Source organism: Acromyrmex echinatior, chromosome 13 (assembly GCF_024713525.1).
Source record: "Acromyrmex echinatior isolate Ae372 chromosome 13, ASM2471352v2, whole genome shotgun sequence".
NCBI classification, from domain to species: domain Eukaryota; kingdom Metazoa; phylum Arthropoda; class Insecta; order Hymenoptera; family Formicidae; genus Acromyrmex; species Acromyrmex echinatior.
The window spans coordinates 10,592,501-10,619,595 of record NC_141864.1 but is presented as its reverse complement, the minus strand read 5'-3'; the positions used below and the strand labels follow the sequence as shown (position 1 = coordinate 10,619,595).

At 34.0% G+C, this 27,095-nt stretch overlaps 2 protein-coding genes and 2 long non-coding RNA genes across 8 annotated transcripts in view; 2 read left to right on the top strand and 2 right to left on the bottom strand.

The window, feature by feature from the left end:
- Positions 1-13,899: 13,899 nt before the first annotated feature.
- zetaCOP (COPI coat complex subunit zeta) lies at positions 13,900-15,936 on the bottom strand. The gene is made up of 6 exons (XM_011063185.2): positions 15,824-15,936; positions 15,250-15,355; positions 14,588-14,833; positions 14,379-14,512; positions 14,213-14,303; positions 13,900-14,123 (listed from the first exon to the last, which is right to left on the bottom strand). The coding sequence occupies exons 2-6, from the start codon at positions 15,265-15,267 to the stop codon at positions 14,076-14,078; spliced, it is 537 nt and encodes a 178-aa protein (XP_011061487.1). The 5' UTR covers positions 15,268-15,355; positions 15,824-15,936; the 3' UTR covers positions 13,900-14,075.
- Positions 15,453-18,382, bottom strand: Sqor (Sulfide quinone oxidoreductase). 4 transcript variants are annotated; one of them, XM_087412492.1, is made up of 9 exons: positions 18,034-18,382; positions 17,829-17,945; positions 17,479-17,587; positions 17,191-17,415; positions 16,916-17,116; positions 16,628-16,837; positions 16,345-16,531; positions 16,020-16,266; positions 15,453-15,936 (listed from the first exon to the last, which is right to left on the bottom strand). In XM_087412492.1, exons 2-9 carry the CDS (start codon positions 17,912-17,914, stop codon positions 15,876-15,878), a joined length of 1,326 nt encoding a protein of 441 aa, XP_087268618.1. In that variant the 5' UTR covers positions 17,915-17,945; positions 18,034-18,382; the 3' UTR covers positions 15,453-15,875. The 4 variants fall into 4 exon arrangements, with proteins under 4 accessions (XP_087268618.1, XP_011061494.1, XP_011061497.1 ...); XM_011063192.2 differs by having other exon boundaries at positions 17,829-17,922; XM_011063195.2 differs by having other exon boundaries at positions 17,829-17,922; positions 18,068-18,382.
- LOC105150249 (uncharacterized) lies at positions 18,262-21,066 on the top strand. 2 transcript variants are annotated; one of them, XR_015547127.1, is made up of 3 exons: positions 18,262-18,402; positions 19,009-19,283; positions 19,365-19,885. It is a non-coding gene; the product is annotated as an uncharacterized LOC105150249 (long non-coding RNA). The 2 variants fall into 2 exon arrangements; XR_015547128.1 differs by lacking the exons at positions 19,009-19,283; positions 19,365-19,885 and adding an exon at positions 20,548-21,066 and having other exon boundaries at positions 18,263-18,402.
- A 3,297-nt stretch (positions 21,067-24,363) lies between these two features.
- Positions 24,364-27,095, top strand: part of LOC105150248 (uncharacterized) — a 5,622-nt gene continuing 2,890 nt past the window's right edge. The window contains exon 1 of the long non-coding RNA XR_846693.2: positions 24,364-25,306. This is a non-coding gene — a long non-coding RNA (uncharacterized LOC105150248). The remainder of the gene's footprint in view (positions 25,307-27,095) is intronic.

Here is a 27,095-nt window from a genome sequence, read left to right as displayed (position 1 = left end):
TTATATAAATATGATTTATCGCACGATATGGGAAAGTTCGAAAGATCTAAATTAAATACTCTGAAAAGAGGATTTAACCATCGTCGCGGATTTTAATGTCATCGCGAGTAATTTAATTTATTGTCCGACGAACGGATGTAAGTCTGTTGCCATATGTCAGCTTATTATTACGAGTTGCTCGCATAGGGTTTAATCCCATTCCTATCCCCACAGTTACAGCTCCACGATCCGTGACGCGTCCATGTTAGCATATTATCGCCGCTCACATTTAAGATAAGATCGTGTTAATGGGGAGAACAAAAAGTCTATCGTCACTAATATAGGGTCCACACTAATGTAGGGTCGAATTGGTATAGGTAACGACTATCATCGCTCGTCATTCACTGAGATTTTTGTGTCGAACGTCGGCTTTGTTCGATGCAATTTAATCATTCTTTCTAGAAGTCAAGTAGATACATCTGGCTGCCAGCAATGACGATCCTCTCCATCCGCGTGATGCTTCTCCGGACGAGATACTCGACGATCAGACGTCATTCCGTTTTTCTGCAACGGAATATTATCGGCAGAAAAAAATCAGATCGGAATCTCAGGATGAATCTCAGAGAATGAAGAACCGATCGTATGCTCGGATATCTCGATGAAGAAAGTCAAATTCTCATTAAGATAAATTGCAATGATTCAACGATTACAACAGGAACTACAATAACAAATTGTTATATAATTGTACAAGGAATACATAAAAGTCATTAAAAAGCCAAAATGATTTAATTTTGATTTTTAACAACAGTTAAAAATTTTGTAACAAAAAAATCATCACTTTTTTTACTTTCTTTTGACTTGAATAATTATAAATTGGAGCTATCGTTAAACACTAGCAATCATTAATCATCATTTGTCATCATGTAACGTGCATATTTGCTTAATAATTAATTACAATAATATAACGTTATTACCTAATTAAATCGGAACTAATGATATAAATAATCATATTACAAGATAAAATACACGCTAGATTGTTGATCAATTTTCAAAGTTTTCTCGTCACCAAATTCCTAAAGTAGTTTTCTTCAGGACTCCTAAAATTTCGCAACCCTCGGGGAACAATGTTGTTCCGTTCGATGCGGTGAGGAAGAGATTTATGCGTGAAATAGCAAGTTTCCTAAAGTCCTTTGCGCTCTCCCACGCTCCTAATTATAATATAATTTCCGCGCTAATGGCGTACCTGCTCATAGCCGCCATCATAACCCGCCGGGGTTTTGCGAAGCGAAAGAGGAGGAGGAGGATGGAGGAGGATAAAGGTTGGAGAACGATGAATCCGGGTATGTATTCTCCGTGCGTAATATGGCGCCGAGTTCATAACCGAGTTAACGAAATCGGCTGCTCCGTTTATTCTGCAAGCGGGGGTATAACGACGGTAACCGTCGGGGTTGAACGAGGAGCATAGGGGAAAGACGGGAGGTTCCGGGTGTTTTGATTAAATTAAGGGATGATCGCGCGAAATTAGAGACATTAAATTTCATTTCCTGGTTCGTCCCGGATTTGCAATTTGCCACGAAGAGATTTGAAAATTTTCGAACGCGTACATGAAAAGAGAAACAGAAAGTTGTGAAATAGAAGTCAGATACGACAAATTTCAAAGCACAAACGTTATTGCGTTACGCTCTTTGCCACTAATTTAAATGCTCGGCATTCCATGTAAAAACTTGTAAAAAAGAAATTGTCTGAGATTATAATTAAAGAAAAATTGTTGATTGTTAAGAAAAATAATTTTAAAAAATTTCAGATGTTACAATATTACATTTAATTAAAACATACGACATACAATGTAATATTTGCGATGTCACATTTCTTATTTCCAAGTCTGATTCTCTAAAACCGTGCTAAGTGATCTTTAATGGCAATATTTGTGCTTTGATTGTGTCGTAAGTAAAATATCGTGTAAGTAGAACCACGAAAGAAAGGAAAAGAGTCTCATCCGCATCTGCTCGTCACGATAAGCGATGCGGGAAAAACTTTTTCTTTACGGAAGCGACACTTTTTCTTCAACGAAGCGACACAGCACGACATGACTGTCGTTCCTTTTTTATGCTGGTGAGAACTTAAAAAAATTAAAGGAGCAGGAAGCAGGAAGAGCTGGGCTCGACTGCTGCCGGTCCTTGAAGTGCTTTTCGAAGTGATGTGCTCGATCGGTGAGAGAATCCTAGACAAGCTTCTTGAGTGGTACGCCTAATTTCGTTCTAATTCCGGCACTTGTCACTCGTTTTAATTGCCGCTTAAGCACGACGAAAGTCAAAGTGTCGGCTCTTTCTTTTCGCGCGAGGAAGATCCGACGGAAGAGACGAAGGATACTGTGAATGCGCTGCTCGAAGATCACTAGCATCGTTGAACGACGTTAAATTTTAAAGTCATGCGATTAAAAATTATGACGGATTACTTAAATTATTACCCTATTATTCTTGAAACAAATCATAATTACAGTATATGATACAGTACATATGTGATTATTTTTCTAAGCTATATAATATATAAAGGTATAGGTATATTATGTATTTTATGCGAATATTAGATGGAGAGTGTAAGATCAGATTTTAATCGATACGATAAAAAGGAATGAGACAAAATTGCAAAATGGTGGCAACGATAGATATAGACGGTTACTTAGAGAGTTCGTGAGAGTGAATATTTCAATCCGTTATACTCTTCCATGCATATATACTTCCGAGGAGAAACGGGGTAAGAGATCGTTAAGGTGTTAAGGGAAGATCGAGGAGCTCTGGCGGCGAAATTACATTTTTTAATTATGGCCGGAGCAAGTTCATAATTGGTGCTCACTACGCGGGGGATGAAACTTATTAGTCGGCAGGGCTTTACCGCTTCAGGGAATGTAACATGGCCACCTTGTGGAAGGATATCGCCGAGGTCGTTTGCCAGGGACGCAGCTTTTGTTGCTCGTTTCGGTTACGAATTTTCTGTGTTTTATTGTTTACAAAAATTTGATATAAACTATCCATCTTACATTTATCTTTAAGCATTTTTTAATATATTCTACATTAAATGATCTTTAAAATAATTTATTTTATTATATATGCAATCTATTTTGTTGCTTATTGTTTGTATTTATTAAAATTGTAAAAAATTTATAATCGAGATTTCACATAGTTATATTTATATAAAATTATTCGGATATTCAAAGATAAAAGTAAATATTTTTGTTAATTTCCAAATAAGGATATGTCAAATAATATAAATAATAAAATTATTTATCAATTAATGCGGATTATAAAATGCATTGTTTTAAATTTTAACATATATAATATATTATACGTATTACAATCCGTATAAATAATCTTATAGTTTTATGATGTATATACATATACATATATACTTATATCTATTTATTTATTTTTTTATTTGTTGCATGTTTGTGATAATTTTTACGATTCCTTTAAACATCGTTTAATATCGTCATTTAAATATCGGATATTAGAAGACATGATTTCACTTTGACTAGTAGAAAATAATTCATTCCCACAACCCGCACATTAATGCCCCAAATTATTCGTTCGTATAGAGGATGATTGAAAAGCCGGAGAAAATTCACAAGAATAGGAGCGTCCCTGACGCTAATCTCGAGTTAGATGGCAACATTTTCTTGTAGACGCCGAATATACGAAGCGGCTCGCTACCTTGCTGTTACAGTGCTTCGAGTAAGTATACAATACCTGCGCGGTACGTTTGTGTACTGGCATCCTACAGCGACGTTCAAGAAAAATTATCAATCTAAAACTTATCATCATAAAAGTGGAGGCTGTTAGAAACTGTATGGAAACTGTATATACTATATTTATATAATAGAATAATTCATATTATCACCGACGAGATGTTATTAAAAACCGACATCCTTACGCGAGAGTTCGCGTCCTTGTGAATATTAAAGTGATTAAGAGTTAAAAACTGATAATATTGTACTAATTTTATGATTTATTAGTTTAGTAGATGTATTTATGCATTTAACTCGATAATACTCAATAATATTATCTTCAAAATTTGATTATCAACCGAGATGATAATCGCAGAGAAAAAATTGTAATTTTTCTGCAATATATAGAATATTATAACTTTACAAGTATGCATATTTATTTATGGAACATTTATGTAATAAAAAAATCATGAATTTAATAATGTATGAACCAAATATTTATATTAATAAAGCAAATTTGTATCAATTGTTAATAATATTAGCGTTCTTCAATTACCTGCGGGCTCTTGGGGCCCTTTTTATACCGCCGAAAATTTGCTCAGGATTGATGATCTTTGTATCTCGTCTATTATCGGTGATATTATCTACAATAGTATAAAGTTGGTTATTTTCTGTTCCTATTGTGCGTACATAAGTATGCTTTCCATTGTGCGCAAGCCTTATTCAAGACAAGTTCTGTGACAATTATATATTTCGAGGTACATAAGTATTTCTTTCATTAAATAATGCATTGTTAAATAAATACAATACTGGTGATTTGTGTTTACACATTAGAGCGCAACAACGTGGCCGTCAACAGACATCCCTCTGTGACTTAGCCTGTATAAATGTGTATATTCTGTAATGTACATATGTATTTGCGTATATACGGACACATGTATACTGTATGTGTAGATTCTCCTATCCGGCGTGTCTACTGCACGAGGGGATATCGCTGGGGAAGGATCGAGAATTGGAAGGGGGAGGTTCTCGTTCTCTCACTCTCTCACTCATTCTCTCTCTCGCTCTCGCTCTCTCTCTCTCTCTCTCTCTCTTTCTCTTCAGCGTAAGGTGGTAGGTGGCAATAAGGCACTGGGCACCGCGCTGTTACGACCTCTGATCTGGCGAGCACGTCGGTATATATATATATGTATATGTGCAGTACACGAGATCCCCGGCACGGAAATATATAATATACACGGAATATATATTATATAATATATATCCGTTAAACTCGCGATCGCGGCGGGCCTGCGCGAATGTAGGTGCATCCATGACGATGTGTTCTCTTCATTGTGTAATTACGAATAAAGGACCGCGACCTTTCTCGCTACGATCTCGTACAAAGACCTCTTGTTAACCGTGTACTTTCAGGCACGTGGTTCAAATTTTCGAAATCTATATATTGTATATAATAAAATAATCGCAACAAAAGAGAGAGAGGGAGAAATTGAAAGAATTTATAGACACACAAGGCGATTCTTCGTGTCTATTTCTTATGAATTTATACAATTTATAATTCAAGCGATGACTATACGCTGATTAATTTATTGAAACAGCTGATTAATTTATTGAAGCAGTCCTAAATCAAAGCTAGAATAGTAATAATCACAAATTAATTGACAGGCAATTTTAATATGATTTAAGTACGTTTATTTTATAGGAAGCTGTTAATGATTTGACTAATCGCTAATAAGCATCTTAAAAACTGTAAATAATTTATTGTGAAAAATATTACCAGCCAGGATTCGAAACCGGATTTCCTGTATTTCGTCCTGGCATTCTCCGAGTTCTATCACTGGAGCATGTGATAATATTAATTGCAATAATAAATACATACAGATTAGAACATCTTTTTCAAGCGACATAAACAATATTAAGGGAAAATCGATCAATGAGATTAAACACATATGAAAGAATCAGATTTCTGGATAACAATCTATTTTCAATCGTGGAGGATTCTAAATGATGAATAAATATGAACGAGAATAAAAATTTAAAATAAGATGATAATGAAGAAATATTAATTCAATTTATTATTCTGATAAACACCGGCGCCTTTAAATATAATTATTTCTTCATAACAAATAACTACTGGCAAATCGCTTCCTTGACTCTTCTTCGAGATATCTCGTTAGAGAAGAGGTAGCTCGATCAACGAGGTGCGAGGGTTAAATACCTGTAGTCGAGGACTTAATTGATAGGAGCGGAAGGATTAATTTTGAATCCGATCCACGCGCCGCTTCAAAGATCTGGCGTGGCGGCGGCGCTAGGCAGGCTAGGCTACGCGTGCTACATATTGTACATAACGCGTATATAACGCCGAAACATCCAGCGGCCATCATGGCTCTGGTCTCTCTCGCTTATCAGCGCGGAGGGAGAGGAGAGATCTGTCGGGTCGATACTTCGAGTTGTGAAACGAGGAAGTCCGTATAAGCGCGCGTATACCCCACCGAACGGCACTGCCGTTGGAGGGGACGAAAGGGAGCCACCACCGCCGTTCACCACCTCCTTGTTTCAGTGCTCGCCGACGATTGGTCGTGGCAGCGTAGCGCGTCATTGGGTAGACGCTGCCGTTGGATGAAAAAGGACGAAAGGTTCCAACGGACCTAAGAATATACCTGTCACATGTATCCCGTAGAGCTAGAGGGAGGGGCGAGAGAAGAAAGAAAGGTGGGAGAGGGTGAGATTAAGGGCGAGCAGGGACCATAAGCGGACAAATCGGACCCTTTCGTTTCGACTTCGGTATCATTCGGTTCGCGCATATCATACATACAGATCCATGCGACCTGTTTCACTTCCGGCGTTAAGTCGGATGGACTTGGATAGATCGCCGGGCATCGTTCAATGTCCGCGGTATCGTTAGATGAAGGTATAACAATCAAGGCGTTATTATAGTCTACTTCGCGATGAGTTGTTGTTTCGTACGTGTTGGCGGAATCTTTTTAACAGGCAGCGTAATTAAAAGGCATCGAAACTACGGCGAAAATGTATCTAAGTAATTTAACGAAGCTGACGGCCAGAATGTATTCAATAATTTAAGATAATGATTATCAACGATCTTAACTGCGAATTAAATAAATGATCACATGATTTAGGCCCGATCGCACAGTTACTGTGACTTTAAACGAAGCTGAAAATTCTTTCTGTCTCTGTCTTTTTTTTCGCTTGAAAAACGAGACAGAGAGAGTTTTAAGTCTTGCTTAAAATCAAAGTAACGTTGGTGCCTTTAAAGTAGCCTTAGTCTTATTTCACGGTTTATGATTTTCCATATCTATAATTTGTATTTCTTACAATCTGACAGGTATACTTCCTAAATTCTTTGGAGTCAAATTTCACTCTAAAGAATAAAAAATGTAGTCTTGAAAAAGAATGGCTCCATTTTCAATGTTTAAGAGTGAGATTTCATTCTTTAGAGTGAGTTACTCTTAAAAGTTTAGAGAGTATGGATACATATTTTAAAGTTCGGGCAATAGCGAATTAATTAATTTGATTATTATCTTCGAAAATGCTATCTCACTCGAGAAAAGCTACACAGCAGGACTTTCGTAAATATATTTAGTGCGGAAGAGTACCGTATTGTCTTGATGCAGTAGTTCAGTAGCGATCGAGTCAGGCGACAAAGAGAGGGTTCCGTTTCACCACCTCTCGCTTCGTTTCTCGTCGATGATTGGCGGTAGCGAAGGAAAGGATCGTGGCGACGACGACGACGACAACGACGAGGACGAAGGTGGTGGAAAGAGAGTATCGTAGTGGAGGGGACTTAGGTACGCGTGTCAAGATACATGGACGAGTAAAAAGGACGGAGAATCTTCCCCTCGACCCTTGCAACCCCTTTTCCAAGAACGCAACGTGAGTCCTGAAACGTCCCATCATCAAGCATTCATAACGTGCAGCGGCGTATTTGTCAGAGGGACTTCCTTCAGTCTTCTCTTTCTCTCATCAGAGATGCTGAGAACCTTTTCTGTCGTGAAAGAAGTGTAACAACGACGTTAACAATTGAATGGCTGTGATGAATTAAATATTCAAATGCAGACACACAATGTTTAATAATTATATATTCTCGCGCTTTCATGAAAGGAAAAACTTTCAGGAAGTCAAATAGGTCATCATAATTTATTTTCTTATTAGTCATAAAAAATTATTTTAGATTAAAATATTATTCATATAACATTCTTAAAGGACTTTGCATTAATCATACATTGTGCATACAAATTAAGGTATAGTTACCAAAAATAAATAGTTTAGCTGTAGATAAAGATATCTATCCTTTCAGTCCGATTAGATCCAAAATAGCATTCTTCAAATGGCGCTACGGTAAAATGTTCAATTTTTATAGTTTTATTGTCTAAGGAAACTTTTCATCAGCATCTCATAATCTACAAAATATCACAGTTTCAGTCAATTTGACTTTTAAAAATTTAATATCATTTGAACAGCGCTCTTGGAAACAAAGAATGTAATTCATATACGAATGAAAAAACCGATATCGAACATTCATTTCCAAAGTTTTTCTAGATTCGAACACATCGCGTCTATACTTCAAACTTATTTTAAAATATCAATTATGTTTCTTGAAGCAGGTTTATAGTTTTATCCGATTGAGGCCCAGTTACACAACTTACGGTTAACTCTCAACTGAGGTTCAATTTGTTTCTCATCTAGAATTTCTATAATTGGAAAACAATAGTTGAATCTTGATTAAGAGTTAATGAATTGTGGAATTGGCTTAAGGGTTTAAGTTAAGCTGGCGGTACACGATGCTTATTTTTTTTTTGGATTGCTAGCTGGATTAGAATCTTGCCACTTGTATTAGCTGTGGTGTTGATAGTACCAACATCACAGCCAATACGATGACAAGATTCTAATCCAGCTAGCAATCCATCAAAAAGACAAGCATCATGTGTCGTCGACTTTAGTCTATTTACAAGATTAGTTAATCTCGCTTCTTGTTAGATAAATTTTTTTCTCAGCTACGGGGTACCTCGTTTTTGGGAAAATTTATATAGCAAAGAAGAATGTAACAACTAAAAGTAAAAAAAGTGAAAAATTGTGAACATTGCATTCGAAAGGTCCATAAATAATGAAATACTTGATGGGACATTGTGTCCAGATGAATGTATAATGTAATTTATTGCAACAGTCAGCATTTTCGAATAATAAGTTTTATGTAAGGTCTATTGTAGAAATAATACCGTAATAGTTACAAAGGTAAAGAAAACTAAAGGGCAATAAAAGAAACCGAAATTTTTTGTCAACTCTTATTATATCTTTAAGTCTTTTGTCGTATTAGTTACATCTTGTAAGTTTTTAGAATCAGTATACTTATATAAATAATTTAAAAGAATTCAGTCTACAAGCTTAGAACGCTCGTATCGAATGTTATATCCGACTCTCGATTGAGATAATATTTTTCACTAAAATTAATTATTTATAGATTTTAATGTATCATTCAGCATTATTAAGATCGTAGCATATAAATTCACACAGAATTATACGAGAGAGAGAGAGAGAGAGAGAGAGATTTTCCTTGATTTTTCTCTCAATTATTGATCATAAATACGAAAATTATTATTTGAATAAATAAATAATTGCAAATAAATCGTTATTACTTAATTATTACTTACAGCATTATTATATGTAGAGTCCGAAATTTTGGTCTCAGTAAAAAAATCAGGATTTCGATTTGATTTCGGCCGAAATTAAAAGAAAATTTCAGTGGGTAAATAGAAACTGTATAAGTTGTAAGTCAAAAAACAACTGTTCAAATTTAGCTATTAACTCGTTGATCGAACTTACAACAATTTGAATACAAACTTTGATGTGATCCTAATAATAACTGTGATTTGATTTCTTTAAAAGTTGAGGATACAATATTAAATTATTATGTAATAGTTAAATATTTTAATCAAATCTCGTTTTTTTTAAAGAGTACATAAATTTATCATTTCTCAAAATCATACGGCTTCTGTAGAATTAATTCAAAAATGTCAATTTCAACTCCAGCCGAAAGAAATGTGACTCCATTAGCTTCTCTTCCCCTCTTTTTTTTTATAAGAACTTATCTAAGTTTTGATTTCGTTTTCGGCCGAATTGAATGACGACCGAATATTCGTTTTATTTGACCGTAGATCAAAATGTGATTTCAATCGGAATGTTACATACAATTAGAGAACGAAAAATTATATGTAACATTATTTAGATACAGATGAAAACAAAGAAAATTATATGAATGAGAGAGAATTAATGAAGAAATGAGAGAGAAAGAGAGAGATGTGCGATGGTGAAATAAGCGAGAGGAAAGAAAGGGATCTATAAAAGAAATCTTATAAAATAGTGATGTGTAGCGACGAGAAATAATTAAGATATCACAAATAGATACGTGTAGAAGTATCTCACTGCTCGTAATATTGTACATACCAGCGCGTGAATCTCGGGGATCACGCTGGGATAAGGAATAGAGAAGTGGAGATAGTCCCGTTGAACGTCAAAACTAGATTAATCGCGAGATCCTCGCTTTATCCCAGCGAATAATTTTCTAAAACCAGTCGACGATTACGGCGATACTGGTGTCCAGGGCTCGGTTCCACATACAACCGTGCATGAAAGAGAGCAACGTGGCTGCGGCACGTGCTGACATATGGGTTTCCAGGGCTTTGCTTGTCTGGTCTAGTCGCGGCCGGGGTCTTTGTGCGGGGGTGGTAAATGGGATGTCATCGTGTTAAATGGCCCCTGATGCCCAACGACAGCATCGGGCGCGGTCCATTGAAAAGCGCCGGGCCGGGCCAATTCTTGCGGCTAATTCACGCCGTTTATACGTTTAATTGCCCTTGCCGAGCCACCTGGACCACCGAGTGCGCGAGAACATTAGGAACGAGATTCGATCCGAGATTCGTCCGTTTAACGGGTGCGTTTAGCATGTGCCTCTCCCTCCTCCTTTGTCTCTTTCTCTCTCTTTCTCGTCGGAGTTATTGATTTACGAAAGAGCGCCTCTTTCCGGTACGTGCACATCAAGGCACTCGGATGTATTTAAGATCGCCAGACAAACTATCCGATAATGTATAAGTTGACGTTTTATAGCTCTCAGCCACGAAGTGGCAATAACGTTGACGGTGTCGAAATGATATCGCAACATCGACTTTATTAACAGCATCCATAATTGTCTTTTTTTTTTAAGATTTTTTATTGAAGGCCATTAATTCCTTCAGATTCTGTGTATTAATTATTGTAATGTACAAATTTGAAGACATCGCCGTTATCTGTTGAAATTGTTTAATTTTATTTACATCATCTGAGACCAGATATACATAACAAATATGCTAAAAGAATAGTCAACATTAAAAAAAAATTAATTGTTTAGTTGTTAATAAATTACCTACTTATTAAAGTGCTTGAATTGAATTAAAAAAAAAATTGTTAACATGGTTTTATTAACATCAAATCTGAAGGGGTTAACGCAATTGTAATTATAGTCTCAAATTTATTTCGCTGAAGTAAAACAAATTAAGGAGAGATATCAGCAATTCGCTCGAAACATCTCTCGTAGCGTTCTGATCTATTTGCTTCGTCAAAGAGATGCGCGGAATAGAAACGTATATATACTTAATATCGCACAGCTCTAGTTTTAATATTTTAAAGATAATGTAACGAGAAAAAAAGCGCGCGCGTGTCCGGAATTAATTCCCATTGCTAGTAGGAGGAAACGATGCACGCTTCTCGTCAAAGTGTCGTCGTTATCAACGTCCTGCTCGTTTCCTCGCTTGACGGGTCGTAAATCGCGGTATCGACGGTTCGCGAGAGCGAGAAAAAAAAGGGCGACGTGACTGAACGTTGACGGAAAAAGGAGAGAAATTGATGGAGCACCGAAACTTCGTGCGAGGTTTTCGGGAAAGGAAATCCGCGGCTTGTAACCGAAAAATATGCACGAGTGAAAGCTATAAGGACCGTTGTGAAATGTTTCCCATAAAAAAAAACGACCGATCGTTAGAAGAGAAAAAGATCAAGAGAAAAATATAGAGATAAGGCATATCGATAAAATCTGAAGGCGATTCATTGAGATCAATAGACATTTTATTTCGCGTCACTGTGATTACATCACGGAAGGAATTCGTATATATTTTTATTTCAATTTATAAAATAATCGATTTTTCAATCTTAAATTCTTTAATTTTAATTCGTCTTTTTTTATTTCTTTCAAATTATGAATCAAATAAATTTGCACGAAAAGTATTATTCTGCTATAAAGAAAGATCTGTACGCAGTTATGCGAGAAATAGTTCAATCAAGTGAAACGACTGAATAAATTATCCATTTAATTGTCGTTTGTTCTGTGATAAATAAATCGAATTCCAGAACTGCATAAAATGGAGAAAGAAATAATATAAAGTAAAAGATAATTATTCAATACTAAAATATCTGTTTACTACACAGTGCAGGAATAATTAACAAATAATTATTTACAAAAGCAGAAAAAAATGTAAATCATATAGCAGCATTGACTGATTAGGCATCGAGAATAATACCAGGTAAACATTAATAATATCAGGTAAAATCAGGCACGGAATAAGCAAGTAATTAACGAGACGAAGAAAAGAAATGAGCGAAAGAGAGAAAGAGAAAAATGGTGGACAGGTTGCCTGGGTTGCGATCTCCAGCAGGAAAATGAACGCCATAAATAAAATCGGCCGGCCAATAATTCCGTCGCGATCGAGCGACGAGAGTTTTTCATCGGACCACGCGCGAGAAAGAGTGGAACAGGACGGTGGAAGAGCAAGAGGAGGCAGAGGAGGATCGAGGTGGAGGAGGCGGAAGAGGAGGAAAAGCGGAAACGCGCGGTGCAGGAGGATGGACTGGGTGGCGTTCGGGCAGTTTGTAATCAAATTGAAAATTCCCAGCGCGGAAGAGACCGATGAAAGAGTAACCAACGGACGCGATCGAAACGGGTCGTCCACGGGTCGCCGTCACGTGACGACGGATAAACGGAGAACCGGGGTATATCTCGCACCGCTTCTCCGTAGAGCCGCGTTACCCAACTTCCATCCTCTCTTTCTCTCTCTCTCTCTCTTTCTCTCTTTCTCTATCTACCTCCTTCCTCCCTTCCCTTCTCGTCCACGACCACCCTCGCACGCTGGATTTCCCTGGGGGGCGGTGGGCGCCGATGGGGGTCGTCGGGTAAAAAGTTCGTGCGAGCAATTCAGCATCGCCGAGGTTCCATTAGAGACACGCACGCGGGGATTGAAGCTGTTATAATTTCGATAAATTCATCGATTTCGACGCTATAATCGCGTGGAAATGATCCTCATATTATTCCTATTATTATGGATACGTTTCTGCGTTTACAATGGAAATCACACACGGAATATAATTACATTCATAAAATATGTATATAGTCATTTGTGTACGCACAAGTACCTATATAATTAACCTTTCTCTGGCAATAAGAAGTCTTTTAAGGAATAATCGATTTTTTATTGAATTTTAAGAATTTAAGAAAAAAATGAAAAGATAACAGAGTTCGGTATCGTCTTCTAAAATACCTTGGTAATGTCCAGTTTGGTAATGTTCTTGTTGTTTGACTTTTATTATATAAAAATTTGTTAAAGATTTCACAAGTAAGTATACAACAATTTTTCCAGATTTTTATACATATATAGTCTGGAATAATTAAAAAATCTGCAATGAGGATCTCAACAATCCAGAGTGTGAACGAAATTTCACATTGCTGTTAAAGGGTTTTAAAAAATGATATTTCAAAATTACTAATATATATAATATATTAGCATCATATTAAATATATTCTGCAAATATGTTGAATAAATAAAGAAAAAAACAGGGATCTTTCCGATAAATAAAATCAAGTTGCTACTTATTTAAGAATCAAATCAATGGCGCCATCTAATTAGAAAAGTATTTACTATTTTTGTTGGTAATTACAAATGCCGATATCTTCTTCAGATAAAATTGCTAGTTACTTTATCGACCATCTATAATTTTATTAGTTTCATAGAAAATACATAAATTCTGAAAATTTTCAAAAATTGTATTTCTAGAAATTCGGAATTTCAAATTAGAATAATTGAGAATTTTAAAAGTTGACAAAGTATTAAAAGAATATAATTGGCAAAAGGAGATTGCTAGACACTAACTAAAGTTTAAAAGAGTTTTCTTTGTTTCTAAGAATTTCCTATATTTCCAAAACTTTTTTAAGACAAAATAAACTAACATACAGTTTAAATTAAAAATTTATAGATATTTTCATTCAAGTTTTATATTATACAATATTTTATAATATATATTGCATACCTGTTTACGGGAAAGAATTATGTATAAAAAGTATTTATTTTAATAATGACCATTTGAGCTGTTCTTTAGCTGATTGCAATACCTATAACAAAAAAACAATTCTCGTCAAATATGTAAATCGAAACTTGTAATTTGTAACTTGAAAAAAAAATACATTAAGATGAGGTATACCTGCGCTACCGTTTGTTCTCCAAGTGGAATGTCATCCGTTCGCAATGCTACCCTCTGCACCACACTTGTCGCATCTGCATCCAAAATTATACTGAAAAGATAAATTTTTATTTTATCACATTGATTATATTATATTGATTAAAAACTAACTAAATGTTCTATTTACCCGCCATCGCAAATTTCATCCATTGCTAGCATTACTATGTCCAAGCTATCCAGTACTGCTCTCTTCTCCACATTTTTTCTGAGGATTGAGCTAACCGAGTCGTACAGGCAGTTTAGGACACTCATTAAGATCAACTGAAATAAGCCCAATAAATTAATGTTCCATGATAATATTTGAAATACTTGACAGAGTCGTGTAATTATACAAACTTCGTTTTCATGTGAGCTGCCCATAACATAGAAAAACAAATCAACATTACTTCTATAGACACAAGTCAAACCATCTAACATGATAATCTCTGCATTTGCTCGGTGTGTTTTACTAAACAGATTTTTCTCGAAGGTTTTTTGCTCCTTTGATGTTGGAAACACATTTTTATCATAGTACTTTGCCAGTATCCTGTTGCCATCATTGTCGAGGATGGCCATTCCTTTCACTGTATACAATGTGGGCTCCTAAAATTATTTTCTGAATTCAATTTTGTGAGTAATAAAACTATACATATCTTCACAAACGAAAACATAATAGAGTATCTAATAAAATACATATGCAGTGCAAGATTTTGATTAATTATATTAAGTAGTCCAAAATCATATCAATGTTTTTTTTTCTTTTTTCTTTCTGCGTCAAGAATGATGTAAAAAATAAAACTGACAAAATGAATTAAAAATAAAAATCGATTTTACCGTATGACTCATTAGAAATTGAGTTAGGAATAAGTTCGTTGTGCCACGTTTAGGTTATGTTAAGCAATTTCAAAATATTTACTGCGATTTTCTCGCGCGAACATATATTTATCATGAATATAAGCTTCAAAGTTTTTTAATTGACATGTATGGCAAAATAATTGATATTTGTCTTAAAAACCTACCAATGGTTGACCATCCATGTTTACGTCAAATTGATTTTGACGTGTCCACCAGAAACCAGAGTTGCTAACTGCTTAAATATAAATTTCCCTAGAATAATGTTCGTAACTAGAGAGAAAAAAATTTCAATATTACAATTCTCGATTACTTAAATACAATATTTTTTTGTAATAAGAATTTTCATGAATCTTTAAATTCTTTCGAATATTCTAACAATAGTAAATTATTTTAATATTATTACAATATCCCAACATACATGTAAAAATATTTCATATACATGTAAATCATACATATATTATAATTGTATATATTGGGTCATCTAAAAAGTATCCGCGGTACTTTGTCACTAGATATATGATCATCAACACACATCTAGTGACAAAAAACCGCGAATACTTTTTAGATGATCCAATATTATTAAATTTTATTATAAATAAAAAGTTAAATTTTTTTTATAGTATATTTATCATATAAAATCTAACTTTATATGATAAATATACTAAGAGATTATATTTATACATATATATACATGCGTGTGTAGCAATTTTTAACTAGAAACACGGTGTCATTCTTTACTTATTGTTAGTTGCGGAAAAAAGGCACGGGACATATTTCTCTTCGATGAACATTAATCTTTATTTAGAACCTTCGTAAGTTTGCGGAAGAATTCTGGTCCGTTCCAGTAACCTCTGTATGTAAAAATTGTATGTATAATAGTAATATATACAAAAATTCAGCTAAAGATTACATATGTCAATTTAAATTATCTCACCTCAACATTAAGTGCCAGTATATAAATGGGAATAGATATTTTTTTAGCAAAAACATGATGTAATATTCTTTGCCTTGATTCACTGGAAAAGTTTCCTTTGGTTGTAACTTATAGTCAAATTCTGCTAGAATGCACTTGTCATAGCCAGTAACTAATGGACATGACGCGTAACCATCATAAGCCATCATCATTGGTTTGCCAGCCAAATCATCCAATATATTCTGGTGCAACACTTTTCCCTGTGCGGCTATTTAACAAACGTGGTATAAATGTATAATCATGATATTTTACTATTTCTTAAATTTAAAATATATTATTTCTTTACCTATTGCAGCCATTGTCTTAGAATTTGGTGTACTTGTACAATCACCTATGCCAAATATATTTGGATATTTCGTATGTTGTAGCGTTTTAGGATCAACGCAGAGAAATCCGGCTTCATTAGTTAATCCTGGATGTTTTTTCAAAACTGCAGGTGGTCCCATTGGAGGCGTCACATGGAGAAGAGAATACTAATACAATATAACAAGAATATTAAATTTATATCGGTAATATTTAATCCTTTATCATAGATAAAACATACTGATCATATTATTGATAAAACATACTTCCTGAACTAATGTCTCTCCTGGTGAGTTTAATTTCTCAAACGTTGCCTGTCGTTTGCTCGGGTCTATCTTTACCAGATTCGTTTGAAGATTGACAGTGATGTCTCTTTGTTTACAAACGCCCCACAAGGAATCGGCGTATTTTTTAACTCCGAATATAACTGGCAACGCAGTGTTATATACGACGTCAATGTTATTTCGCAATTTGTGCTTTAAGTAAAAAATAAATAATTAATTGAAAATTCTCCTTGTAAATTAACATATAATATAATAATTATACAGGCATACATTGCGGTAATAATCCTCGGCAATATAGGCGATTTTTTGAGGTGCACCCGGGCATTTAACCGGAGTATTCGGAAACGTGAATATCGCAGTTCCTTGTCTAGTGTTTTTTATTTTCTGATAAACATAGGATACAGTGTCGGGCCCGTAAATAGAACATACTTGTGCATCAGAATCATATACACTGTCCAATAGACCTGGAATCTGTGAAAAATATTTTTGCATCGTTTTGTAGGTACATTATACAAATTCAGTATAGTCACTATTTGATGTCTTACTTTATCCCAATACAATTGTAAACCAAGTGCAACGATCATAATGTCATATTGTATAGTATCTTCATGATGTGTTGACACTTTGTTAGCATCTGGTTGAAATTCGACGATGGAAGTTTTCAACCATTTCGCTTTCTTTGGCAAAACATCTTTCATATACTTTTTCGATGATGCATAAGGACTGATACCACCACCAATCAATGTAAACAAGGGTTGATAATAATGTACCTAAAAAAATGTTTTTAAATTGTCGAATAAAAATATATAACATGATTTTTATTTATTACTTACATCATTGGGTTCCAACACGATAACTTGCTCTGGATTATTGATTGTTCTTGACAGTTTTGCAGCCATCGAACAGCCAGCAGTACCACCTCCAATCACCAGGATTTTGCAGCTAATGCGATAGATTTATATATGTTAAACTTAAATAAATATTCATAGATGATTCTTTCATTTAAGATTGATTAAGTACAATCTTAAGACGTCATGAATCAATTAGAGTTATATACAGCATTTTATAGTTATATCAGCATTTTAAGACATTATTTAAGATTATCTTAAACCAAGAACGGACTATAAATACTTAATAAACGACTTATTTTCTACTCATTATCAGTGAAACAAATTGTACTTACGAATGATGGATCTGCCTACATTCATTTCTAAGTGACATACATTTTGACAACGACATAAAATTGCGAAACAACAGTAGACGAGACATGATATATTCTAAAAGTCAATTATATGTGATTCTGTATAAAGAATAAATACGGTTCGAGTATCTGTAAAAAATTTGTTCAGGATACAAGATATGTATGACGTGATAAAAAAAATGTTAACCTGAAGTCAGTAGGCCGATTCGAGATATCCATACCTTATTTACATATGACATACAATACGAATCTATTGTTATAGGTTAATTTCTTATGTTTGTTCGTCACCCATATCCATGATATTGTGAATCACTCGAGAAAAAAAATTAATCGAAAATCATAGCTTCGAAGATACGCCGTTGCAATTCTCCACGTTGCAATTCTTTGCATATGTGACGTCTCGTGCATTATCGCAACAGGCGAAAATTTTTACGACCTTGGAGGGCCTCTTCTCACATAAAGACAGATTTACTGATGCAGATACGGGACCTTCGAGGGCTTCGAGGGCTTCGAGGACTCCTCAAAAGATCGAACGACGCGAGAGAAAAAGAGATATGTATGTACATAAAAAATATTCGATTGATTGATGGAATTTTTTAAATGCTCGAATAGCTCGAGTACGTGTATATGTTTTGTGGCTCGAGTATTATCTTAATCTTCGTTTTAACTTTAAATATTTTTTTAGAAAAAAATCATATGCTATAATATTAATTGTGATATATATCATGATATACATACATTTGGATTATTATAATACTTGTTTTTTGAATATTTTTAAAATAGAGAACGCTTTTATGCCAATTGAGGATAAAGTAAAATAGATATTCGAAATCCCAAATTTAAATGTCAAAATCAAATTTACTTAATTATTTATATAGCACAGCAAATCAATGTTTCAGAAACTTTAAAATGTATTAGGTGTTGGAATTAATTCGTAGCGTTTTTTAATGAAAGAATGTTATTTATTTCACATGAGCATTAAAAAATACATTAATGAAAGTACTTCCCATCACTTGTAAAACGCTACGAATTAATTCCAACAGCTAATATTTTCCTTGGTATATTTATAATATTATATTTATAATGTTATATTTATGATATTTAAAAACCTTTAAAAGGAATTTAGGGTCTTTGGTGTAATAATAATCATATTATATTATAGATTCGTCATTGCTGTAGTATTCGAAATTGATACATCTCGAAATTTGAATCGAGATACGTAATTGCGAAAAAAGATTAATTAATTACAAATGAAAGAGGATGCTATCACATGACAATTGGAATTTCGGAAAAGTCACACGACCAACCAGAATCATTTAGATTTAACACATTATACAAACAAATGATTCTGAATCGTCGTTATTACTTTTCTGAAATTCCGATTGTCATGGGGAAGCACTTTAAGACATATAAGAAGTACTTACATACGAGATAAAGGTAAAGAAAATCGCCTCAGTCTGCCATAGCGATAAAGAATGTGCTCTCTTTATTAAATTTTCGTTTTTTATAACTACACAGAAATGAATAACATACGGAATAATTAAACGACTGTACAAACGCGCGAAAACAATTTCAAGTTTGCGTTGCTGTATTCATATTCATAACATATTCATAAGCAACATGACGGGACGCATTCACGCATCGCGAGGTCTGGAATGAAGTTGCGCGCGGAACTTCCGCCCCCGTTGCTCTCATGATTGCTCTCGCATTCAAGCGCGGGCACGTTTCCAAAATTTAAATGTCTGGATCAAGAATGAAATGTAAGTGGCATGAAATTAAACGCTTACGGAGGGACAGGGTTAAAAAAAAAGTCTTTGGCAGTTGGTTTTAATGAATTCGTTTCCTTCTCTCATTTATTGAGGATAACTTTTTGAATGTCACCTTAGGCAAACTTGGCCCGATTCAGCCGGGTCCCCCGGATCGCGCCGCCAACTTCAACCCGCGACCTATTTGCGGATAGCTTCGAGTCACGAGACATGTGTCTCTAGAATAAATTAAAAAAGGAAATGAAAAAAAAATAGATAGGAAAGAAAGAAAAATACGAAGCGGAAGGTGAGTTCATCGGTTAGGAGGCGAGTCTCGAAGGCCTCTATTCAATCGCCGCAGACGAATTACGCGAATCATTCCTTCACGCTACAGACGTCCTTCTCATGCCGAATACAATACATTCTTCAACGCGATTATACATCGTATGATACTTCGACGGAGGGAATTTACACTCTGACGAAAATAAAGACGTGGAGTGTAAGTCTGGTGTAAAGAAAGAGAACATAAATGAAACTTCTGGGAAGCATAAATTAGAATAGCGTTAAAAAAAAGTGTTTTAAAAGTTAAATTCCTTTTAGGATAAGATGGTACAATTTCAAACGTAGTACAATTCTGAATGAAATAAAATTTGAATCCAACTTTTGAGATTTAAGTTTGGTAATTCTTTCATTGTATGGAAGGTACTGAAGGATATTAAACAGGAAAAGATTAATCTTGAACCTCAAAAATTAAATTCAAATCTTATTTCGTGCAAAATTGTACCACATTCGAAATTGTACAACCTTATCCGTCGTTTTAATTTATGCTTCCTAAAAATTCCTGTCGCTCTTCCCTTATATTCGAAACTCTAATCTTTTAATTTCGCCATGAGATACCCCAGAATATTCATTAGTATAAGTGTGTCATGTTCATAATCTCTTATTTTGTCCTTCAGGCAATGAAACGCGGTGAAGGACGTGTGGCGTAAATCTGAAGGACACGTTTCCTCGCTGCGACGACAGAAATGACCTCAAAGAACAGCCTTGAGCACAAGGGAGAAGCTTTTTCGGGCGCGACCGGGGAATATTTGCAAGATTACGTGAGAGCGGTAGTTTACATTACTTCCTTTCCTTCTCTTTCTCTCTCTCTCTCTCTCTCTCTCTCTCTCTCTCACACTTTTTCTCTTCGTCTCTCGCTGTGTAAACGTCGGCTATTATTTCTCTAAATCCTTACAAACTAGAATTATTATGTACAGCATTGTGGACACGATTTCCGACTTTCACTTATTGTTAATCGGCCATTCCTCCTAGGAGCACGATTAGCACACGGGCTTACTCGTCTCATCGGCGCATCGCACGATATATGATAAGTCAACGACGGAGGAAGCTTTCCTCCCTTTTTCTTAACGACAATCGTTCGGACGTTACTTTATGATTTTGGACAAGAGCCATTGTGAAGAGCATGTGGATGTTAACTGATTAGATGCACACTAATTAATATTGATTGAAAATATATCAATGTTTCCTTTTTCAATTTTAAAGCAAAGAAAGATTCATAGGAATGTAAGAGTTGACTTATTTGCAATTTCTGATTCTGTAACGAATCAGAAAAACTCCCACTAGGATAATCACTTGATTACGTATTACCTTTTTTACATACAAGATTGTAAATACGTAAAAAAGAATATTGTTTTTACTGAGCTCTATTCAACGGCTCTAATTGTCCCTCGCAATATAATTGCGCTAATTACATGTGTAGGCGAAAAACGCCTACCTTGTGTGCAGTTGAAAAATGAAAACGTTTTTACTGAAAGAAGACTGTCCCTCCACATAAGTAAATTCGCAAACGCAATAGCCAATTAAAAACGATCAATATCATTGATGATTTCTGATTGACTGCTGCGTTTGCAAATAACGTTTTACGATTGTGACTTATGTAAAAAGATTTTTAAACGAAATCTAATTTTGTTTTTTCTTTTTTCTCTATCTTTCTTTTCTTCTTTTAGTTTCTCCTTTTCTCAACTACAAGGCTTGATCATTACACGAAAATGAACATCGACGTGATAAAATAGACAAGCCACTCCATTCTCTCTTTCTTTTTCTTCTACAATAAGAATTAAAAATATTCCTGCCGTATCGTGAGAGAACGTGCAGCATCGCAATTTTATCGCGTCGGATAATTCGATCGCAGTTCAATTGTACGAATACATAACGTCGAAAAACATTTTCACAACAATATAATGTGATCTTTGCAACTATATTATATGATCGTCGTTAGATTTGTTATACACACGCGTATACGATGTCGACACACGCACGTTACAAAAAAAAGAGATGGCAGACGTGTCATTGCGCATACATAAATCTCATTTTCGCAATAGAGCGATACGAATATCCTAATAACAAGATTAATTCAATTTACTAAGTCAATATTTCTACGCTTCTCTCTCTCTCTCCCTCTCTCTCTCTCTCTCTCTCTCTCAATTTTTTGCAAATTCCATTAATTGTTGACTACTCTCTATAGCGAGAGATGCGACACTTCTAATCTCTTTCTTATTTTTTCTCTTATTCCGTTGTCATTGGACGAGATATAAAAACGTTCAATTCGTAATTCATACTTAACACTTGTGGCATACTTAATTCAGGTTTAACTTAAGTTGATCATTATCTTAAAAAAAGGGAAAAAAGAAGTATGATTGAGACAATCATCACTGAGCGAACACTTTGATCCCACGTGGCATCCACTGAACAAAGTACAATTGGTGCGTATTGTCGAACGAAATGTTGTACATGTGTATTTAATTGGACATGGGTGATTGCGCGCAATCATACATCTTACAGAGGCATCCGATGCGCGTGTTTTATGTCTGTATGTTTATGTCTGTGTGTTTTATGTGTATGGGTGCGTTATACGCGCGTCTTTTGTACGCATTCAACTATGCATAAGTCCGTGCACGCAGTAATTATTCTCATTTGGTTTCTTTTGGCATTACAAAATAATCTTATTTACAGTCTGTTGATATAATATCAATATTCATACTTCTTTATACTAAATTACGCGTAATTAGAGCATATTATATTTATTTACTATATTATGCAGGTAGGGAACTATTTACAGAATAATAAAATGATAATATAAATATACCGTTGGGTATCGTCGAACAGATATTTTACTGCATGTGTGTACGTGTAAGTGTAGATTCGAGTGAGTGAGTGAGTGAGAGTGTGTGTGTGTGTGTGTGTGTGTGTGTGTGTGTGTGTGTGAGAATATGTCGTTTATATGCGTCTACTATATTTGCTTCTTCTCAATTTGAATCGATCGTTTCGTTGTAGAGACATTCGGTCGTGAATTTATCTCGTGGAACAATCAGTAACAAGAAAAAAAAGCATCGGTCAGTGTAATTTTTGATGGAGCGAATCATCGGAACTGGAGGATTTGAGAAATCTGTCATTGTGAAATATGAATGGATATCTCATTTCTCTACATATTGCATCGTTTCGTGATGCGTGTAAAAAGAAACGAAAGAGAAAATATCAATTAAAACACAGCCGGAAATAAGGCATTAAATGCATAACATATTCGAAGTTTGTCTCTTAATTGTAATAACATAATAGCCTACTTTAATTAAAAAAAACCTAGAATAATTTGCATACTATGATAGTATGTTACAAGTATGCAATTTTTTACCTAACTATATCCCGAACGTTAAACGATTCATCTTTATATCGCTATCGCGTATTCGGGCTGTTATAATAATCTACTTAAAATTCTCATTGGATGTAGCTACTTAAATTAAATCCTGATTTTGCCAAATTTTTCTCTTCAACGAATCAACCTCGACGGTCAATTTACAGGCCAAGAATATTCGGCGATGAATATTCACGTTCTTCTAACATAACCGAAGAACGACGGGATAAATATGAAATATCTAAGGCGACAAAATGGTAAGAAAGAGGAAACTCCTCGAAGAAGCTTTGCAAAGATAGAAAAGAAAAAAATTTTCTTTCTTTTCTATCTTTGCAAAGCTTCTTCGAAGAGTTTCCTCTTTTTTTTTTACATTTTCTTCCTTTTTTTTCATAAAACAATTTACAATGAAGACGTCAGCATCACGCAAAATAGTGTATTAACCGTCTTCCTCGTTATTTTAACGCCTCGTTATCCACACGAGTTATTAAAGAAATATCTCTTCAATATTCACAGTAGATATCGTCAATTTAGCTATCTTCATTATGGAAAATTTTCATCATAAGATGCTATCAATTAAATAAAGTCTACAATATCTAAAAGAATAATTCAAAAGCTTTTTCAATAATTTGAATTAGTTCATGATCGTATTTTTATCAAATTATGACTGCTTAAATTTTAGACTTTCTACATAAAAAAAAATCTTTAAATAAATGTTATCAAATTATTCTTGATATATGAAGGGAGATATATAGAAAACTAAAATATAAACTGAAATAAAAATATTCATGGGATTTAGCTATAGCAAACTCATGTAGAAAATAACGGAGCGTTAGATCATATTGACGTCGTTGTTAAGTCATTCCAATCGCATTAAGTGCGCTAATACATTTCGTCGTATAAAGTTAATTTTTGTTTAGGACACGTAGTGAAATGTCATCTGCATTCATATTACAAGTCAACAAGGATTATCTCTGTTTAAGGATCACCACTCGTTGCAATTATGTACTTTAAATGGAAGAAAAATAGGTGAAAAGATTGCGAGAAGTCAGAAACGTGTCACATCTAATTCACCTGAGAAAATCATGTTTTTCCTCTCCCTTATTTCTCCTTATTATGATGATGAACTTTTAAAAAGACTAATGCAAAACGTCTTATTATGTGACAATTATAGGAAATTTTTGTTCATCGCTAAAAAAAAGGAAAAATAGAGAGAGAGAGAGAGAGAGAGAGAGAGAGAGAGAGAGAGAGAGAGAGAGAGAGAAAGGAAGAAAACTGAGTGAGTAAAGAAATAATCCTTATTGAGATAAACGATCAAAGCAGATGAATCAGGTATGTCCTGAGATATTTCACTAGTATTTCTTTGAATATATCTCGGAACATATCTGAATGTTATGTATCTCAGTATATTATGTATCTCAAAATATGTATCAGAACATACACAGAGGTTCTCCCCATTCAATAACCCACAGACTTTTGCAATTTGGAATATGCGCTTCCAAATATCCTCTTCTGGACCAATCGAGTGAAAAACAAGCCTTAGAGCATCTCCACTATCTCATCCAAATAGCCATACTACGTCGCATGGGACTGTTTTTTTTTTTTTTTTTTTTTTTTTTTTTTTTTTTTTTTTTTTTTTTTTTTTTTTTTTTTTTTTTTTTTTTTTTTTTTTTTTTTTTTTTTTTTTTTTTTTTTTTTTTTTTTTTTTTTTTTTTTTTTTTTTTTTTTTTTTTTTTTTTTTTTTTTTTTAAAAAAAAAAAAAAAAAAAAAAAAAAAAAAAAAAAAAAAAAAAAAAAAAAAAAAAAAAAAAAAAAAAAAAAAAAAAAAAAAAAAAAAAAAAAAAAAAAAAAAAAAAAAAAAAAAAAAAAAAAAAAAAAAAAAAAAAAAAAAAAAAAAAAAAAAAAAAAAAAAATTAATTTGCAGTGGGAAAAAAGAAGAAGTATTCTACTGAGATTTCTACGATGAATTAGTTTCCAGCTTCTGGTTTTTTCTTCGATTATGTAAGCCGGCAATAGAATGAGACTTTCAAGGTACGCAATCTAGCAAAAGCATTTATTTGCAAATTCTACGCATGCAAATATATATTCAAATGCAAAAAAAGTGTAAATCATGCAAACGTATGCTCATATTTGCGTTCATAAGGGCACGCACGCACACATACATGTCTCAAAACATTAACAACGTACTATATTAACATTACAACAGCGATAAGTATAATCGTGTGATAACGGTAATTTTGCTCCCAATAATAGTAGCAATAATAGTCGTGATGTACCCTTCACCAAGCAACAGGCACGAATGACACGGGCAATGTCCGTTAATCTTATTTTATTGATTTTTGATGAACTCGTTTCGTGCGTGATTTATGTAATGACATCGCAAAAAATATGATCGCATAATATACTGAGCAGTGATGTTAATACATATATGTGTATATTGTGTGTGTATGTGTGTGTGTGTGTGTGTGTGTGTGTACACACATATATATATATATACACATATATATGTACATATATATATATATGTACATATACATATATAAATGCAGCGATACAGTGTGCGGCAGTACTGCATATGTACATATAATATGTGTGATATTAAGAAGACAAAATAATCACTAAGGTACGTTTCATTTGCACATTACGTTTATTTATGTTACTTTCATATTTCTTTTTTTTTCTTTTTTTATCGATCACGCGACGCGTACGATCCCTGTTGTATAATTCTGTATAGTTCCTTGTCTAAAATCATTTATTTTTCGTTCTAATATTTGCGAGCAATCAAAAATGAACATATTTGAATTAAAAATTAAAATATTTCAAAACATTTCAGTAACTGTGTTTCAACTTCGTTTCTCTCTCTCTTTCTCTCTCTCTCTCTCCAAGACAGGTAGCGTACGCGACGAGTGGTAAATATACATCGTGTACAGAATTTACGCAGTTTTCACGTTACACACATACATACATATATTTTTTTTTTTGGCGAGGTGTACTTGTACCCTAAGATTTATATTTTTTAATTCATTTTTGCCGTATCCGCTGCTCATTTCGCGCGAGCTTGTGATGATTCCTCGTGACGATTACTCGATGACTTTAAATCGATGTATCATTCATTAACAACCAACAGCTTAAAAACATCAATATACACTAATTCGTCGATGATTCCATTAATCCAAACACTAGATTATTTTATTAAAACAAAATACAATAGATAATTTCGCTACTCTGGATCAAGACAAAGGAAAGTCTCAAGAATTATTTTAAAAAATTGTATAAATTTTTAATATTATCAAAAATATTTTTACGGTGCTGAAAACTTCATGTGTACATCTTTAATATATACATATATGTATATGTGTATTATCTCTCTCTCTCTCTCTCTCTCTCTCTCTCTCTTTCTCTTTCCCTCTCACTCGCATGCTCGCTCCCTGCCTATCTCTTTTTCTCTCTCTTTCTAACTCTTTCTCTATGCTACTTATCAATCACAGATCTTCTCCTCCTCAAGTTTCGAATTATTCTATTATTTAAAAAAATTTCCTATCATCACTTACTTTCCAATACACTACATACTTTAATTAATTTTAAACAAAATTTTTGCTAAAACAAATTAATCTAATAAAAAAATTATGTCACTAGAAAAATGGTTGAATTTTCATCTAGAAACAAATCAGCTATAAACTAGGCCAAAAATTCATTAACGAGAAAGATAAATGACATGTAAAGTATTATATAAATATATATATATGTATATACATAATATACTCTTCTGCTTTTCTCTTAAATTTCTTATGATCACAGAATATAAAAACTAGAGATTTAC